Below are 20,358 nucleotides of genomic sequence, written 5' to 3'. Positions count from 1 at the left end.
TTTTTGGAAGGGGAGGTTGGGGAAAGGTGGAGGGAGGGTGGAGACAGGCACTTCTTTGCTTTAATATTTATTATTCTATGCTTAGTCATCTACAGCTATTAGCATTGCATGAGACAAATGATGACAAAAAATGGAAGAGGTAAGGGATGCTCTGCGGGGTACTTAAGAGTTAAAACCTAACTGCATGGAGGATGATTACATGTGGGGCTGAAGGGAGTAGAAAGAATCCAGGATGTGTCCTATGTTTCTGGTCTGGGTGACTGGATAACAGTGTCATTAAATGAGACAGGAATTGCAGGAAGTGGAACACATTTAAGTGAGAAGATGATGTAAATAAAATATAAAATCCAGACTTCAACAGAGGTTAATTAAGTATAATGTTTTCTGGATCCTACTCTGTACAGTTTTAACCAGATGGGTTAGACTTTGCCACTTTGGCTTCCTGCTTGTAAGAGTTAACTACAAGGACAAACCTGTGACCTCAGTAACACCTGCCTTAATCAACCGGACTAACTACACACAATTAGTAATTCCTCTTATTTTATTATTATGATGTAAAATGAAAATGTCTCCCCAAACTGAGGGTCATAATCATAGAAGGATAAAGATCAAATGCAGTATGAAGAGAGTGTTAAGGCTCTTCTCCTACAGACTTGAAACAGGCATGACAGATGGGGTATGTTTGCTGCTGCTAAAGAAATTTCACAGGCGCACAAAATATAGCTGGCTTTTGATACCTGGCTTTGATGTTTCCAGGAACTCATTTAGCAATGCTGGAATATCTGGCAGCTTATATATCCCTTCAAATATGTTACAAGGTGATGAGAATCAAAGCCATGGCACATACAATACCAACATATTTTGTAAAAGCAGTATAATTATGAAACTTCAGAGGACTGAATATGTACTCTTAATTTTCTGCTTTAGAAGCATAATAACTGTCATTTATTCTGTTATTAAGATTTTTTGCTAACACTGACTCAAATGAATAGCACAGGGCTATTGGAGGAGGCAATAAAAATTACCTATTAATGCTTACATACAAAGCAACATCTTTCAGTATTTACCAGAAGATAAAATTCTATACTTAACTTCTACACTATGACACGGGGTCTTGGTAACCACTGGGTTTTCCACTTTGTATCCAGAATAGCTGTAAACAGAGATATACCTAGAAATCAAAATTGGGAGTTTACATTATGCGTATGGCCCTCAGTAATTATGGGTTGGCTACAAATCAAATGTTCACTGTGGATTAAATTTGTCCATATTTAAGGAGATCTAATCAAGGCAGGATTGTTGAGGCTTAGATCACTCCATAAAACAGTTAACATTAATCTAGGATCATGGATTTATCTTATGGTTTTAAATGCCTCAAAATATTTTTGGGTAGATAAAAATATTCCTCACTTTAAGAATCAACTCTTAAAAAGGAATCATCATAAGGCAAAATTCTGACTGTATGTGCTGCTCCTTTGGTCCCTCTTGGGACATTTTGGAAATATGTGAATGAGAAGGAAGCAAGTTAGTGAGTAGAATCTAGAATCACATTTACCTGTGTGCAAAACCCCATATCTGATTTACAAATTGTTAGACATCTAATCAGTGGTCTTAAAGCCATTCTAGAAGTAAACACAGTGAAATATAAGGAGGATAAGAGATAGGAGAAAAATGAAAGGCAGGCAGATTTCCTAAATGAAAGGATGACCTGTTTTTAAGCTTTTGTAATTATATAGTCTCTAAAAGAATGTGGGGAACTAAATAAACACATAACACAGTTTATTATTAAAAAAAACTGTACTAAGACACCGCCATTTGAGAACATTTAATGTTTCTTAAACCCCTAAAAAAATAATACCATACATGGAAATCCCCTTCATGCAACACTAAAGGCAAATTACAATACCCACTTGCGGACAAGAAATGTATTACAAAACTATTGGATCAAAGCAAAGAATACACAAAAACTTTCTAATAAGATGTGGATAAGCCTATAATCTGTCATGAATAAAAACTATACTTAAGAGTTCAGAAGATATCACTGCTATCTATTTACAGAGGCATGAGATTAATTCTGCACCCTGAAGACACCAGAAATGTCATACAGTTTTAACTTTTATTCAAGTTTAATCACATGTCCTAAGACTCCTAGAAGGTAACTCAAGTGAGACATACTTCTCAACCATAGCCTGATGAGGAAGTGAAATGTAATTGCTGAAAGAAGCTGAGATAGAAAGCACACAATAGATTAAAATAATGTGTATCATGCCTTGCACTACCTTAAATTATGCAGCTGTTGCTTTTTATGAAGATGAGTAAAATATCCTTTATTAAGTGAAATATTTTTAAATTGAGATATTTTTTATTTACCTCAAAGTAAAATATGTGCCATGTACTCAAAACACAAATACTGATTAATTCAATTTTATGGATATAGAATTTGACAGCATTTAGAAAGAGCTGAAATATATTTGTTTATAAAACTTTTCTACATACACATTATAAAATCAGATGTATATAAATGCTAAAATTGCTTAAAATAATTGTTTTCAAATAAGCTCAAACAATTCAGAACTCACTTATACATAAATGAAATATTAATTATAATTATCATAAAATATACCCTCCAATAACTCCTAGTAAGATATACTCTATTAGCAACTTATTTCTTGGCTAATTTTTAAAATGTAATTTTTAAAAAGGTTTTTATTTAAAACTTTCTCAGTTTAGCCTTGTATTTTTCCCCAATTACTACAGAAAACTAATTGATAAATTAACAAATTAAAAATATAATCACTGACGGCTTATATAAGAACCCAAAGATAAGTGAGAAACTCTTTCAGCACTAGAGATTTGAATGTATACAAACTAGTACATAGCAAATTTATCACATGCTGAGAGTTTTTAAACTAAATTTCTGAAAGGAAAAAAAAGACTTCCTATAAAAAACATATCAAGAGATTTTTATTTTTATTGTCTAGATTTTGTAAACTATAACCACAAAACCTTTCAGTAGTCTTAAGTCAGTCAACTTTTTCTAGACGGGAGGAATTCTACAAAGCCAAGTTGTTCTAACAGATTCAATTTTATCAAACTTAAGGGAGTCTACACTAATTTTTAGTAGCAAGTTAATTGTAGAACACTTTACACAATGCTCCTGAGGTACAACAACATTTGAATAATCCAAAAACCTCAGAAAACAAGCAAGCAAATTCCTTCTGTTTCACACACTCTAACCCCATTCAAGGGTGTCTTTCATTTTTTTTTTTTTTATTAACTTGGAAGGCAAACCTAGTATTTCTCCTGTGCTTATTTTTATTCTCTCAATGCCTGGAAATGAAAGAGAGAAGCCAGGTGACAGTCAGAAACCAAAGACCAACCACAGCAGGAAATTATTTAGAGTATTTTTTGCCATTTGCCCTCTCTATGCCCTGATCAGCAGCATGAGCTGTGAAGATCACAGGGTGCAGGCAAGATTCTGAGAGGACATGCACTACTGCAAGCAAAATTCACCCTTGGGCTCCCTACCCCTGGCCTTTTTCACTGACTATTCAGTGCTGGTAAAATTTAGAGCAAAGAAGGTCACCCAAAGTCTTTGGCTGTGTGTCAAACGAGAAGGGACAGTTTAAAAATGTCTTAATCCAAAAAGAAAAGTAAGATTAATGTAATAAAAAGACATTCCGGTAAGTGTGGCCTAAATGAAACATTTTCCAATCATTGTGAGAAGTGCTGTTTTAACATTAAGACTATTCACAAATCCTTCCTTATGCTCAGAAACTATGACACCATTTGCATAAAGAATACAAATTTCCTGAACAAATATTCCTCAGCCAGTTTAGTCATAGGGGATTCTAACACATTCTTTACACAACATTTTGTGGCACATATACTCGCAAATCACTAGTTTCTGTAGAATGTGAAAGGAAACAAAGTCATTCTAGCATTCTCACTCTCAAATGAGCTTACCCTTTCATCGTGATGACCATGCAAAGGTTCTTTACTGGTCAAGTGAGTGTTACCACTAAGTAAACAGCACATAGCAGAGAAAGACTGAGGAGACAGGCATATTTTACTGTATGAACATTGCAAACAGGAATGCTTAGTTAACTCCCTTCTATGCTTGTCTTACTATCAGTAACTGACTAGGTCAGCAAGGAAAATTGGAAATTTCAGAGTTAGAAACTTACTATCATCAACTTCTAAAATTTGAGTTCCTAATCACAGAATTGGTTATATTTAGCATAAAACTGCCTGTTTTTTTGCACTGTCTTTTGTACACATCAAATATAAATCTTTACAAACTACCAAGTTGAATAAATAGACTATTTTACATAAAATCCTTTATTTTCAAAAATTTCAAAATGTTATTTCAGAACTATCCCTTGTAACTTCAAATTCCCCTATTAACAAGTAATTACTCTACACTGGAAATTAAAGACTTTCAATTAATGTGTCAGATAGTGGGTTGGATTAGTTTTAACACAGAGATTTTAAATAGAGGTGAGTTTGTGTAGTATAATTCTTGGTCCCTTGAAAGCACTACCATGAATAATCTTGATTTTGTTAAACAAGTTCCTTCATATCTAAAATGTGACTTGTTTGCTCCTATAGCTAGAAATGGTGAACTATAGAAGTATTTTATTCCTTTGTATAGTGTTTATGGTGTTACAAAGTACAGTTCAACCCAAGATCTTAAGCTATTATCTAACAATATCAAACCCAGATGAAACAGAAAATGACAACCCTCAGCATTCTGGTGTCTCCCAATGATAGAAAATCACTCATATTCACTTTAGTTTAAACCTCCCAGATTTATTTTAGAAGAGAAACTCTACTGCTTTTAACAAAGAGAGTTTCTGGAAAAACTTACCAGCCTTATAGAAAGTTGGGTCAAAGTAATCAAGAGTCATCTTGTAACTCAAAAAATATATATTTTTCCTTTGCAAAAATGACATAAGCACATATACTTAAGTTTTCTTTCCACAAAAAGAGGCAACTGCAACTCACAAACAAGACACTGGTATTATTGAAGGTTGCTGACCTAGGTGAAGAGAATCTGAGGTCCTAATTTAAATGTGATCAAAATTATTACCATCAGACAAAGGATGCAGAATCCAGTTATCTCAAATCATGGAATAAGTAGTAAGAAATGCCACAGGAAAACAGTTATAATCTCAAATGGCTGGATTTTAGTAGCATTCCTTGAGTAGGCAGAGTCTGCATGGGCAACATACTGCTTTACCCTTTAGAAATAGCCCCCAAACCTAATATAAAACTAAGAATCACTGACTAAGATCAGAGATGCACAGATGTAATTTATGAATTTACTTTGTTTTATGGTAGAATGCAAATCTAGAATCTAGAAATTCTAGTGTAATAATAGAAAATAGATTTACAGGGATACAATAGAGTTAATCAGTCAAAAGTTGCATTTTTTGCATGTCTACACAAGCAGAATGAAGTTTTACATGTTGGAGTTATTACGTACTTTTCCCCATTTATTTACAGTAAAAAGTAAAAGCTTTACAGTCAACTCAATAAGAAAATACATAATATATTATGTATCGTTAGGGACTGCCAGATAACCTTATAAGCTATTTACTCCAACTGTCTTTGCTTTTTGCAAAGTTCATTTTCATTACCATAAAAATGTTAGGAACAGACTAACCCCCAACCTGAAACCAGGTGACAGCTGCTTCAAAAAGTCTAGTCTGCTTATTGATTTAAAAAACAAAACAAAACAGAAAAGAAAGAAATGAATGACTGCTACTGATTCCTGTGATAGCTCCACAGACCCAGTAACTCCTCTGGATTAGTACAGAAAGAAACCAATTAGTTTTATTTCATATGTAAATAGCATCATAAAGAGATACAAAAAATAATTCATTGGGTTGCTTTATCCTAAAGCACAAGACACACATTTTGAAAGTCACTTCAAATACAGTTACTGCTTATGGAGCTCTCTCTTTCTCTTGGGCAGGAATTTTTTAAATAAATTCAAACTCATCCAGCTGTGTATATTCAAGAAATACCAAAAAGTCACAAGGCATAGTAAGTTTCAGCTGTTCTCATCTCTCCAGTATTATCAGTAACACATAATGAGTTAGTTCATACATCATCACAGCTGTGCAGGCCAGTGCTAACTTGGCTAATTTAACTATTCCAGTAGAGTTCAGTCAGGAGCTTATTCTATTTAAGATAACCCACTCTGCAAGTCATATAGGAAAGAACAGCATATGCTCTTTATTATTTACATGCAATTCTCCTGTTTTCATTCAGAGTTCCAGTTAAGTCATCTTTATTATCCTTTGGACAGATTAAAAAAAAAATACTTCTAAGAGCAATTAAGCAATTGAAATCACTCAAAACCAAGACTATAACAACACTCTAAGTGTAAGCCATATCAAGTGAAATGTATTTCAGAACTAATTCCAAAAGAGGAGAAAGAACACTGTCCTGAGAAAAATTAACCCTGGAGTCAGGGTTTGCAACTTTCTACTTCACCCTCCCACTCTCCTTCTGAAATTTCAGAATTAGAAATAATTACTGGTTATATTTTCACCTACAGATTAACTCCAAATTGAGGTTTACAGAGTGCCTCTTCTTTATGGTTGATAATAACTATAAGACTTCTGGCACACTTTAAAATGGATATAATGTGAAAACCAATGGCAATCTTAGTTGCTAATGGGAGATTTGCACATCCTACACAATTTCAATTATCCTCAATAGTATTCTACAGTTAGTGAGACTCTTAAAACTGCTTAGACCTGCCATTTAGTATCATTTTATAAAAAGGATGAGTGCCTAAACTGTCAGAGACTATGTTTTCTTAATTGAAAACATAACATTCAATGTTGTTTTCTTAACTACATATTTGGAATTTGGAAATTCTCCAAAGCCCATCCCATGTGCAAAAGAAGCCTCAGCATGTAAATACAGGGAGTTCATACATACAACTAGTTTCCAGTTGATGTTGGCAATGAACATCTGCAGATGTACAAAAGCAGAATGTGGCGGAAACGTAGGATTATATCATAATTTGGGGTGAATGCAAAATTGGAAAATAATTAATTTTACTAAAATGAACCAAATAAGCATTTATTATTGAAATTCTTTTTAAATGTGTTTTTAGTATCTAAGCATCTTGATTAAAGAAGTAGAAGGGACCTGTGAACTTATCTAACTCAACTTCCTTTCTAGTTTCATTCTTCAGAGTAAAATAAACCTTGCAAATCTAATTTGGATTAATTTAGCTGTTAAATCTAATACATTTGCAAAACAAAGAATTTTATCTGCATAGCAGACCAAGAACTATGAACTCTCCCCAAGTTCCCCACAATGAAGTATTATGTATTCATATGTAATAATGATTGACCAAGTCATATAAAATACTGAACACAAGTGAGATAAACAACTGTCGTTCATTATTTCTGAATCCAAAGACTGTTGGGGTCTGACTTGGACATATACACAGCTGAACACACACTTCCTGGTTATGTGCAATCTGCACAGATCGACCAGCTTTACAGGCCTGACCACAGAGATTAATAGCTTTAGCCAAATAATGTGGTAACCATGTGAACCTGGGCTGCTCCAGCTTGTTTGTGAATCTCTCAGCAAGGCTCAACATGCCGTTATCTGCATCTTGTTGCCAGGAAACACAACATCGCTTTGGAATACAAGGAAAACCAGGTTGCAATGACCACAGGTCAACTTCCCAAAAGCCTAATTTTTGACACTTAGCTATCTACAATCTTATAACATTTCTTACTGTAGTCCATGGAGAACCTTCACTTTACTAATAATTAACTTAATACTTTGCTATTTTTGTCAGGGCAGAACTTACTACCATTATTAACAATGTATTAGCAGCAATAGTAATTACAATAATAATTTACTCATACCTTTCCTCTCAAGTGTCAAATAAACATTACTTCAATAAAACTGATTTGGAAATCAAGCACTCACTGCAACTACTTTATAATTGACCCAACAATATCTATGTCTATTCTTCAGCAAAGTAATTTTACCAAAGGACAAAAACCCAATACACTGCTGACCTAAGAGTTCTTGGATTCTCTCCATCAAAATACCCGTCTTGCCTTGCTTGTAATAACAGAACGTAATGTGTTGGACAACGATCCTGACCAATTCAAAAATATAGAAACTTAATGTACCAAGATGCTGAAGAAATCAGTAGACAGGAAATGTGCTTCGTAAGAGTGAAGTAGGAGGCCACTATTCTGCAGTTTTGCAATCTGGAGATGGAAGGATTAGAGTGGCTTTGAGAGTATATAAAATTAATTACCCTTGACATACCAATTAGAATTGCTAGCTCATGGACAACAGGGATTTTGGACAATACCTTATTAAAAAGATTTTTAAGAGAATGGAAAACATTGTTGTCTTCCAATAATGGCTTTAAAAAAATAAGTTAAAAGTACTTAGTTTTATTACAGGATTTAAGAATTTCACTACCCAAGCAAAATAGAATCTTGGATGCAATCTATTATCAAGATAATACATTTATGATCAGAAAAACTACATTCTTGATATAATCTTTCTTTTATCCCAAAGAGTCTTCTATATAATAATGCCTTTAAACTTGGGCCCTTATATTTTTTCTCGTCTTTTCCATACATCCCTTTAGATGCATCTTAGAAGATACAAAGTTCTAGTCTCATAACTGAATTGCTGAAAAGACACAGAACTGTGTACTATATATCTGAAATATTAAAAAGAAACCACTTACTTAATACTAAATGGGAAGAAGAGCAGTTTTTAAAAAAAGACCAAGTTTCCACAATGCCAGCAATGCTTTGGCAATATGTTAGAACACAGACAGAAGGTGAACATCAAGACTAACAGAATTAAATAATTTGGACGTGGGTTTACTGCCACCATTTGCTCGTTGACTCTTGAGACACCTGAAGAGAGTAACCCAACTTATCTGTGAACAAAGATGACTCTCAAGGAAGTTTTTCTCCTGGACTTCTGGGTTAGGATACTCAGGGTAGTGTCCCGTCCCTCCCCACCCCCCCAATGGGTCATGCCTCTCAGCAATACACACATCAGGTCATGCATTATCTGTGAAGCAGTCAGGATACCCTCATGGTCTCCCAAATCAGGTACCATGAATAGAAGTGCTCTTTTCCCCCTAAGTAATTTAAATACTTACTCTTGGTCATACGCAAATAACTATTAACATTACACATTTTAATTTCTTCCATACTATAGGAGAAACAACTTAGAAATATAAAGGTTAATGTTATTATATAGCCATTTTTGCACTAGCAACTTTACATGTGACAACTATCATTTTCTTCTTTACTTAAAAAGTTCAGTTAAAGAATTCAGATGTGGAAATTTCAGTTCCCTATCAGTGAATATTGCTTAGACATCCACACCAAGAGTTGAATTATTTATATACATATCTTGCACACAAAAACATGAGATAACTGTTTTTATGTAAATAAAAAACAAACATACCATTAACACAAACATACCCTGTTAAAAGACTCAGGTTTAAAAAAAATACTCTGAACTGTAGGAAAATTTATTTTATCTATAAAATAAATAGAATGATAAACTTAATGTCAAAAAGCTTTAAAGACCTCCCTAACCCCCCTCTCCAAAAAAAGATTTAACATGTTTAGCTACGATTCATAAATCTGGGAGGAACTTCTGAATCGTTCACAAAAAATTGTTTGTACCATTCAAAATCAAGAGGGCCACAAAAGTCTTCAAACAATACTATTTTCCTTTAAAAAGCAGCAGCTACTCAATATGCAAAACTTTAAAATTCAGTATATTAGGTATTCATTATTTACAAGACTTACCATGGATTTTCTTTCAAGTTCTCCTGTGTGATTAAAATTGTATTTTATTTACAACATTCAATATACATGCAACTTCTCAGTCATATACATACTGCACAGAGTAACATTTGAATTGTTCAAATCAGAAAAACTTTATTGTCTGGTTAAATAGCCTGCATTCAACCACCATGAAAAATCAGCATAACATACAAGCTAGAACAGTAACAGTGGAAAAAAGAATAAAACCTGTTAGATTACTACTAAAAGAAACCACCCTATTAAGCTTTTAATTTATTTACCTTCTCTATAGTATTTAACAACAGCTTAGAAGAAGTTATAAATACATACCCATACTTCATTCTCATCCTATCATTCTCCGGGTTACAGTAAAATCTTTCCAAGTGCTCCTGGGAATCATTGGATACACTCTGCCACTTTTGGGTAGTTGTCCTCTTGATCTGCCAATGATAAGGCAAGACCGTGTGGTGCTTCAAACAATCCCTGCCATAAATACACATGCCTTGCAAAAAGTCCATGCAAATTTCAATTTCATTCTCTTGGTGAGTGTGGTACTGTAGCTGGTTCACCAACTCAAATACAAGGTCAAGGGAAGCCTCCTCACTTTTGTCCTGAAAGAGCTCGGTGTTCAACTTATCACTGGTGTCCAAAATGTACTGGATTGTAAAACTGTTGTCTTGGAAAACCCCTGGAACATAATCCATGACTTTGTCCACGCAGTCAGGACTAACAGGAACATCACTTGAAACTGGGTGCAAAAGGGCAGACTGGAAGTGCCCTGTTGTAGAATCTGCCACATTCCCACTGATGGTTTCTGGTGGAAAGCCGTGGTCCTGAATTGGGACCACTTGTTCTGGAGCATCAGAGGAAGGACGAGCTTCTGGTATTTGGTCCCCAACATTTGTCCCCTCAGGAATCAGGACAGACATACTGTTTTCTGCTGGTGGACACGATGGGTTGATTTCTAGGGGTTTTTTCACCACAGGTTCATGTAAACTGCTTTCATCTGCATTCTGGTTTCTGGATCTAAAAACCCCACCAAGTGAGCCAGATTCTAGCAAAGTGTTTAATATTGGCCTCAAAGACCTCAGGGTTCCGGTTCCCAATCTCTTCTGATCCTTTTTCTTAAAACAAGTCTTCAGTGGAGTGATCTTCTCAGAGAGTCTCATTTGGCATGGAAAGTCATCAGGAGGAGAGGGAGGCTGCACTACACAGTCTGGCTCAGGTTCGGTGGTTTCCATTTCCATAATGTGGATTAGTTCCAATTGCTCCTCAGAGTCTAAAAAGCCTACCAGGAAAGGAAAGATGATGATCACTTACAGGCTGATAACAACTGGGTACCACTCATTCATCAAAATGTTTTGTTTTAGTCTGTGACGACATCCCTGAAATCACTCCCCTTACATTATATTTCATCTTTATGGGTCAATTTTAAATTTTATTGAGAAATTAAGGTTCCAAAGCAGCCAAGGCTATTCAAAGGCCCACAGAAGGTAAAGGTAAAAGACAGACAATATTTTCCAATAAGTTATTGAAGTTAATTTGTGGACTTAATATACAACCATTTGTAATTCTTCTGGGGTATGAATTTTTACTTTAAGTCTAGGATGGAGTGGGGGGTAGAGGGGTAGAAATAAGTGTGTCTAACTGATGACAACAGGGAAACCACATCTTCACTGCTTTGTGGCTCTTTTCACAATTGTTTATACACCTACTTTCTCATAAGGTGACAAAACTGTTTCTTTGTTAAAAAAAAAAAATAGTTCATCAAATGAAGGATAAACTTCAAAGTTAAATAGTGAGTAAATCTGAGATGTGAGGACATACTCAGGAAACAGGGGCTTTCAATTTAAATATTATATGGGAGAAAGCCAGGAGCCTGTTGAATCATTTCTACTCAGTTAAGTTCTTACTTAAGGTCATCTGTGACTTTAAGGGAAACAACTACAGTATAACGAAACCAACTTTACCATAGGCTAATTGTTATAAACAAGAGTTAAGTTCACACAACAAACAATGTTTTTGACAACCTGCTGTATTCAGAAAGTTTCAACACAAACCCCACAGATGTTAAAAGGGTCTACTTTTGCAATTCCAAAAACATTACCACTGCTGGAGGAGGAATACCAGGGCTTGTTTAGCAACAGAAGCTACATCAGCAACAACCACAGCACACTGTTTTAGAAACCAAACAACTTCATAATACAGAAAGAGCCTCCTTGTCCTTGTGTTCAAAGTTACACACGTGTATATTTTTTAAAGGTTAAGTGAAGGCATATTGTAGAAAATAACACAAGAATATAAAACACAAGCCACATTTTTAGATTTCTTATGAACTATTGAAAGAGAATAAAAGTGCTTTCTTCAAGGAATCAGACCCCTTGAAGAAAGCTGGAACAAAGAATAAAGCAAAGAAAACTTTGTAAAATGACAGTGAACAAAAGTATAAAGCAAAGGAAACTTTGTAAAATGACAAATATCTTCTCCATAATCTAGCACTCATTAACTAATTCTGAAAACATTTATTGAGCATTGTGCCAGGTGGGAAAGGGTTGGTGATGAGCAATTAATACTCTTCTCTCTTATCCAATAGACTGAAAGAGATATTTGATGCAAGGGCCCATGACTTCATCAAGTATGCATCCCAGGTGCCCATTACAGTGCCTAACACAATGCAAACAGTGGGTACTCCTCGACATTTTTTGGCTGAATTACTGAAGAAAAATAACCTATTAAGTGCCACGTTCTATTAGTTTTTATGGGTCAACAATAACAAAATAATAAAACTGAGTCCCCAGAAAGTTAATATTAAAGACCTAATTGGAGAGATCATTGAATCTGCATATGTAAGAAGCGCATAATGATCCAACTCCGAAAAATAATTTTAAAAAACAACCTACAAGGTGTTAGCCTCCTCGGTAAGCACAAAAGGAAAAGGTAGAAAACGAGTTCAGTGTGAGCTGCCATTGTTAGGGAAAGCTTCCCGAAGGAGGGACTTGACAGAAGACATAAATCAACTGGAAAGCGGCCAAGCCAGGCGTTATTATTCATCATTCAGTGCTCTTGCCTCAAGGCACAATTGGCACAGATTATGGTATTCCCTTCTCCACCATACCAAACCGGCCTGTGCCATCCTCCGCGAGCACACACGCGCCCGCGCGCACGCACGCACACACACACACACACCACCCCACCCCCATCGAGGCAAAACAGACCCTAAACCAATCTTGACACACACAGTACAACTTTTCCCGTCATTGTCCTGTCACCCTCGGAAATAAAACTGAGAGGAGACCGCGAACGGGAGGAGTGGCTGGAGTGGGGAAGTCAACAGAACCTAGTTCCTCAATTAGTTTGCATAACAAAAAATAAAGAATTGGAAGGACGCTTCCTCGGGCCCCCCGCAGCGGGCCACCTACCGCTCCACCTCTCCCCTCGTGATGCCCCGGCTTCTCCGGCTCAGAGCCCGGTCCACGGAAACCGCCGCCGCCCGACACCCCGGCGCCGACCCGGGTCCGAGCGACGCCTCCTGGGGCCGCGGCGGTTAGCGCGGCTCCGCACCCGCGGCCGCACCGACTGGGCGCCGCGCAGCGCAGCTGAGACGCCGCCAGGCTCGGCCACTTCGGCCCGGGAGTTCCGAGCATCTCGCCCCACCGCCTTCCTCTCGGCAGGCGCCCCCCAAACCCTCGGTCCAGCCTCCGCCGCGAGCGCCTCCCGCCCAGAAGCCCCCCACGGCGCCTTCCAGTTAAGCTCTTCACCTCCTAGCCGACCTTCCCGGGAGATCGTCCCGCGAGCGACCCGCAGAGCGCCGGGCAATGCGGCTTTTCGCGGAGGGAGGGCGAAGACTCCTGCGCCTCCAAAGTTAATCTGAAAACAGCCTGCAAACTTCTGCCTGCGGCCGGAAGGCTCCCCGAGCCGCCGAGCCTGCCCCTCGGGCTGCGAAGTGCCCCGCGGGGAGGCCGCGCGGACGCTCCCCCCCGCTGACCCAGGGGTGCCGGGGAGGCGACCCCGACTACACCCTTCAGTGTCTTACTCTGATTTACACACCTGCCGGAGGCCCCCAAGTGACTAAGAAGTGTAAACCAATTCCATCTCGATGCTGACGGGATCCGAGTGAACTCGGTCCAAAAAAGCACAACCTAAGTATCAATCGCCCTGATCCGTGAGAGTCGCTGCGAGGCTGGCGCCCCTCTCCTCGCCCGCCATCCCCGCCGGGGTCCCTTGCCCGCTCCTCTGCGCTGCCCCGGAGCCCTTTACCTGAACCCGCAGCCTGAGAGAACCGACCGCAGGAGCCGAGCTGCGGCGCTGCCGATTCGCGGGCAGCGTCCGCACGGGGGGTCGGCGCCGAGGGCAGGCTCGGGTTCCTAGGGGTCGCAGGCTGGAGACGCGGTGAACGGCGCACGGGCCATTCCGCCGCCGCGAGCGCAGAAAACCGCGACGGCACTCCCGACCCAGGTCTCTCGCCTGTCACCTCGAGCTCTGCTTTAAAGTGGCTTCCGGTCGCCTGCTCTCGACAGCCCGGCCACGGAGGCGGAGCCTGGGCGGCGGGGTGAGGGGGGTGGGGTGAGGGGGCCAGGCGCTCACTGGGTGCCGGGAAGGAGCCCCGCCCCGCGTGCGCGCTCACGAGAAGGCGCGCGGGGTGTGCGTGCGGCGGCGCGGGCTCCCGCGAGGGGGCGTGTCCTTTCACGGGCCGGCTGGGGCCCGGAGAGACCTCGTCTACGCGCTTCAGGGAGCGCGCGGCGGTGAAGGAAAGAGTTCCGCTCCCCGTGGGGCGGGCTCCACCTGCCTGCGGGTAGATGGAGGGTCACTTTGTTCCGAGAAATCCCAGGCATCCAAAGGAGGATGTGAAACGGAACGACCCGTTTCTGTGCGGCTGGCTTTGTTTATTTACCTCCTTGCCAGACGCCTTCTGCCCCTGACGCCGCCGAACCCCTAGAGGAAGCAAACTGCTGCTTCGGCCGCTGCGGCCAGACGGGGTCGCCCGCCCCGTACCGAACAGTCCGGCCGGGCAGCGCACCGGGGCTAGTCGCCTGCCCAGCGGGGTCGCAGGCGTTCCTCTTTCAGGGCAAACCTAGTTTTAGGGTATCGATGACAAAAGCGCCTACAGATATGTTTTAAAGCCCACAGACCGTAGTGATTTATTGACTCAATATTTGTCGAGCGCGTATTACGTGCCAGGCGTGTGCGAGGCTTAGGCTACAGTCCTGATCAGCCCAGACCCCCACAATGCAGCATGCAAAGCACCACATACTCACCTCTAAAATATACACCCCGTGAGAATTTGCCATATTTTCTGAATTGTAAAATCCCTTTATGGTAAGTCCGTATGTTTAATAGCTTTTCAGTGGTGGAGGATGAAACACGTAAAATTCATATAATCACTATATATGGGGGGAAAGGCCCTGATCAAAAGAAAAGAAAGTTAATTATGGCTTTATCCCCAACAGCTGGCAGAGAGAGAGCACCATACAGCTTGCAAAAAAATGCTGTCTGCCTGTGGCCTGAAATACAAACTCATTTAATTCCATAATTTGGGTTGATAAGCCAACTATTACCTTAACAGACATGGAAGCCTATAAAAATAGGAGCTGAGAGGTAGTAGTAATAGACGTATGGTTCCAAGCCTTTCTTAAACTCTTCTAAATCAGACTGCGTGATAACTACTCTTCTAAATCTATTCAGCAAAGAATAGGTTTTTTATTATTACTATTTTTTTTAGCAAAGAATAATATCTCCCTAGCAGGCCTATTTGTCATTGCAACAAGGCAGGGCCATTAAACTAAGGTGGAAATGATATGGACAGGATACAGAGGCAAATAAAGAGATGAATTTTCTGGCTTAGAAACTGTATTGAGACAAAATCTTCGTCTATGTCTACTCATACATGGAATTGCCTAGAAGTAAGTATCTGAGTTTAAATCAATCTTACTGTTTGCTTTTATTTATCTTATCATCTGTTCTGTTTTCTTTCTTTTCATGCCTTCCTTCAGATTATGTATTTTAATTGTATTTTTCCCAACAAAGATTGTTTTCTGTACATTGTTTATTCTTTTAGTAATGTTTCAGTTATTTATTGCTGTGTACTAACCATCTCAAAACATAATGACTCAAAACAACTCTTATTTGCTCAAGAGTCCAGATTCTCTGGCTCAAGAATTCAGTTAGTGCATGATGTACATCTGTTCCATGATGTCTCAGTTGGGGTGGATCAGATGGCTGGGGCCTGGCTCAACTAAGGCCATATGTCTTGGGCTGTTGGCTAGATTCCCTGGTTTTTCTCTGTGTGACTTCTCCATGTGGTTAACTTGAGCTTCCTCACAGCATGATAATTCCAGGGTTCCAAGAAGGAGCATTCCAAGAGGACAAGCCCCAGTGTGCAAGCCTTTGCTTACTAATGTCAATGGCCAAAGCAAGTCACACAACCAAGAGCAGAGTCTATGGCAAGAGGCCATGAATATTAGGAGGTGAAGTTCATTGGGGGCCATTTAGGTTAAGGACAGATCACCTTAATCTAATCAGGGGTTATTAGAAGTTACTTCTAAGGTGTAGTTCTTTGGAATTCTAACTTAAAATCTTTCCTTCTTAGGTCCTGAACTCAAAATTTTCACGCTCCACTCCCAACCCACTCCCTTGAGAACTTTGCCACCTCTTCTCTTCTGCTTTCAGAACGTCAGTTGCCTCAGAAAGTAAAATGGCACCAGATCCTGGACTCACTCACCACTCTTGGATCTAGTCTCTTCAAACTGCTAAAGTTTTGTTTTATTTATTTATTTATTTTAATTTATTTATTTTTGTTACAGATGTTTCTGTTTTTTCCACCATTGACACCCTCCTCCTAACACCCCCCCCCCAGCATTGTTGTCTATGTCCATGGGTTATGCTTATATGCATATAGTACGTTCTTTGATTTATCTTTTCCTTCCCCCTCACCCCCCTCCTCTAAAGTTTGTCAGTCTGCTAAAGTTTTAATGCTCCAAAAAAGGTATTCTCCACAATGTCTACCTCAGACATGATCCCTTGAAGACAACAGAATAGAAAGATCCTCCTGTAGAACAGAACCAGAAACTGACAGATTAACTGACCAAGGGAAAAATTATCCAACAGGATTCGAGATTTCAATGGACCATAGAGACCACTGTATTTCCCATTTTCCCCTTTCCTGAGTAGGAGTTTTACCAACATTCTGTATCTTATCTATCCACCATTGCTTATTAGGAGTATTGAAGTAGATAACTTTTCTTTAAATATTGGTTGCCGGAGCATGAGGATCCACGCCCTTAATGGGAAGTACCCCACATCATCAGAACTTCTGGATTCTGGACCTGAGCTCATTGCAGTAACTGGATGAGATTTTGGATCATTTCTTTTAGGCAGGGATGAGTGTATTCCTCATATGAAAAGAAGGGGCAGACACTGTTGCCCCTATCTATTAGAAATATTCTGATATTTCTGTGGGGAGGGGAGGAGGGCTGGCAATGAGCCTAGCTAAAAAATTCATTTCATTAGATCCCGTAGGGTTATGGGTGGCCATGAGATACAGTTCTAGACATATAGTGAAGATTTCTAGGAAAACATTTTTTAAAAAATATAGAGATACCCCTTCCATTTCTCCCCTTTCTTTTCCTCCTAGCATACCAACATGAGGTTGGAGATGGATCCTCATGACAAAAATGAAGGTCAATATGATGTGGAAAATATGAAGATGGAATCTATAAGCTAGGAATGCTGAACAGAAAGAAGGAGTCTGGGTCATTTTTGACATCTTGAAGCTGCCACAGCAGTCCTAGACTGGCTACATCTGGACTTACTGGTATGTCTGAAAAACCCCAATTTGGTTTTCTGTTACATGTAGCTAAACATTTTCTTAGCTAATACATAAACTATCATAAGTAATCTTCTAACTAGTCTTCCTGCTTGGAGGCTCTATCAGTTGGATAGCAACATGACTGGTATGTTAGAGATATAAGAGCTGTCAGGAAGCAATATATCAACTCCTATAGCATTTCTTGCCAATTCAACAGTGATAACAAATTATATGATTAAGAAACATGCTTTTTAAAGATAAAAATAGAAAGTAGAAAGGAAACAAGAATACTTCTAAAGTCCCATTTTAACATTTTGCTATAGTTATGTTTCATCTTATTTTTTTGTTTTTTGTTTTTTGGTATGTGCCCCTAGCGGGAACCAAACCCGGGACTCTGGTCCATAGGCTGATGCTCCAATCACTGAGCCAAACCGGCCAGGGCTCATCTTATTTTACTCAAAGATTTTTTTCTATTGTAACATCACTATATATTCATATTTAACTTAACATATCATAAGCAGCCTTCCATGTTAACACAGCCTTTTAAACAAATAGCTGTTTAAAAGACAGCTATTCCAAATAAATATAAACAAATTTTACTTAACTGGTTCCTTGTCATTGAACTTATCAATTCACTTAAAAAAAAAATCAGTTAGCCCTGGCCAGTTTGGCTCAGCAGTTAGAGCATTAGCCTGCGGTCCGGAGAGACCCGGGTTCGGTTCCCGCTAAGGGCACGTACTTCAGTTGCAGTTTGTCCCCGGCCCTGGTTAGTCGTGCGGGTGGCAGCCACTCGATGTGTCCCTTTCACGTCGATGTTTCTCTCTCTCTCTCTCCCTCCTGCTCTATCTGAACAAAGAATGGAAAAATGTCCTCGGATGAGAATTAAAAAAAAAAAAAATCATTTATTCACTGAGTATCTAATACAATGAAGTCAGTAGATTAAATATTGTAAGTACTATACATGAATAAGTGGATCCTCTGAATGCTCTTCAAAAATGCAAAAGGTATAAATATATACTTGCAACATATATAGCTTATGCATGTGTATACTTTCTATATGTGGCCCTAAGCCATTTAATTCTTTTAAAATATGCTTATAGGATTGAAATATTCTAATTTCCTTTACTTATATTCCTTTTATTGCTTTCTGTTTTCCTTGTCTGCCAGATTTGCCTTAGCATTACTTATCAGTTCAGTAGAGTAATCCCAAAGAACAACTTATTAATGTAAAAGCCAAGCCTACATACTTGGAATTTCAAGTGACTCAAGACCTTCCTTTTTTATGTTCGTTAACAGAGTACATGCTATAAAGTACAAGTATCGAAATCTGTTGTTTCTGTTTTCATAATTATTAGTAATAGTTATTTCCCCAACATCCTTCTGGTGGAAAGATAATCATTTCTGGTTACTGCACCAAGAAGGAAACAGTGACTAATGTGACTCAGAGAGCACAATGAAAGACCTGAGATTTGAAAAGAGAGGCCTTGGCTCTTAGCAATGCTGTACTGAGATTACATGGAGAATGCAGCCAAGTTGCATAAATGGCAAACTGACAATTCCTTATCTATGAGTGCTAAGTCCACGCTATAATGTTTTCTGACTCTGTATAAGAACAATTTACTCTTTAACGCAAAAGAAGTTCATATGTGCACGTATCTAATATATCCAAAGTAAAGGAAAAGTCCAACTTATTATCTAGGCAATGGAATGACTTGCTTTTAAACATATAAAATCTAATATTGAAAATTGTGTCTTGATGCTGTTACTATTGGGCCAACTCTGGGAACTTATCTAAAGGAAGATTTCCTGTTTCCTGGAGAGGGAGGTCTGTACTTCAGGGATTCTAGAGCAAAAAAGATTTTGGCTAAATTTTTTCACCTCAAGTGGGTTTTAAATATGGTGTTTATGGGAGAAGATTGGAAAATGCCACCAGAGAATATATCAGAACAACAAAAGGTAGAGAATTTAATCAGCATGAATTAAAGGTGAATTAATAAAATGCTCAGAGGTGAGTTGGTTTAGAGCCTGACATGAACATGTCAGGCTTTGATAAATGTAAACTTCAGATTCATGTTTTCATAAAGTGATAGAGTATTCTCTTTGCAGACCATCCTGAGTTTTTAAAACATTTGTTAGTTATAACCTCTTTTTTCTTGAAACCCACTTCTCTCTGCCTTTGATGAGGCAACAAGGTGTCTCGGTCCAGAAAAGGTGAGGGTACAAGGCCTAGTGGAAAATGAAACATAAAATATGAGTAGGATGAGTTCTAAAATGCTTATACCAGATCACAAACTAAAGATGCTTCTTGACCTATGATGGGGTTACATCCTGATAAACCCAACCCATCATACACTGAAAAATTAAGTCAAAAGCACTTAATACACCTAACCTACCAAACATCATAGCTTATCCTGGACTACCGTAAATGTGCTCAGAACACTTATATTAGCCTACATGATATTAGCAAAATCATCTTGCTGTTGCTGCCCAGCACCATGAGAGAGTATTGTACCATATGTCACTAGCCTGGGAAAAGATCAAAATTCAGTGTACTGTTGCCACTGAATGCATAAATGTAAACTTCATGTTTTCATAATTTTTGCATTTGATTGTTCATGTTTTCATGCTTTTGCATTTGATTGTTCATAGAGTTGAATAATCATAAGTCAAACCATCATAAAATGGGACCTTCTGTATTGTTTTTGTGTGTTTTTT

The 20,358-nt window shown here is 38.7% G+C and overlaps 1 protein-coding gene across 1 annotated transcript in view; it reads right to left on the bottom strand.

Moving 5' to 3' along the window:
* LOC118617097 (TCDD inducible poly(ADP-ribose) polymerase) overlaps nucleotides 1–14,307 on the bottom strand; it is a 32,023-nt gene extending 17,716 nt beyond the window's left edge. The window contains exons 1-2 of the mRNA XM_036242684.1: nucleotides 14,097–14,307; nucleotides 10,170–11,127 (exon numbers count right to left, since the gene is read on the bottom strand). Coding sequence (XP_036098577.1) covers nucleotides 10,170–11,086 — 917 coding nt within the window. The 5' untranslated portion in view covers nucleotides 11,087–11,127; nucleotides 14,097–14,307. The remainder of the gene's footprint in view (nucleotides 1–10,169; nucleotides 11,128–14,096) is intronic.
* Nucleotides 14,308–20,358: the final 6,051 nt, after the last annotated feature.

Source organism: Molossus molossus, unplaced genomic scaffold, assembly GCF_014108415.1.
Source record: "Molossus molossus isolate mMolMol1 unplaced genomic scaffold, mMolMol1.p scaffold_m16_p_5, whole genome shotgun sequence".
Taxonomy (NCBI): Eukaryota; Metazoa; Chordata; class Mammalia; order Chiroptera; family Molossidae; genus Molossus; species Molossus molossus.
Note: the sequence above shows the minus strand (reverse complement) of the source record. Positions and strands in the feature narration are given on the sequence as shown.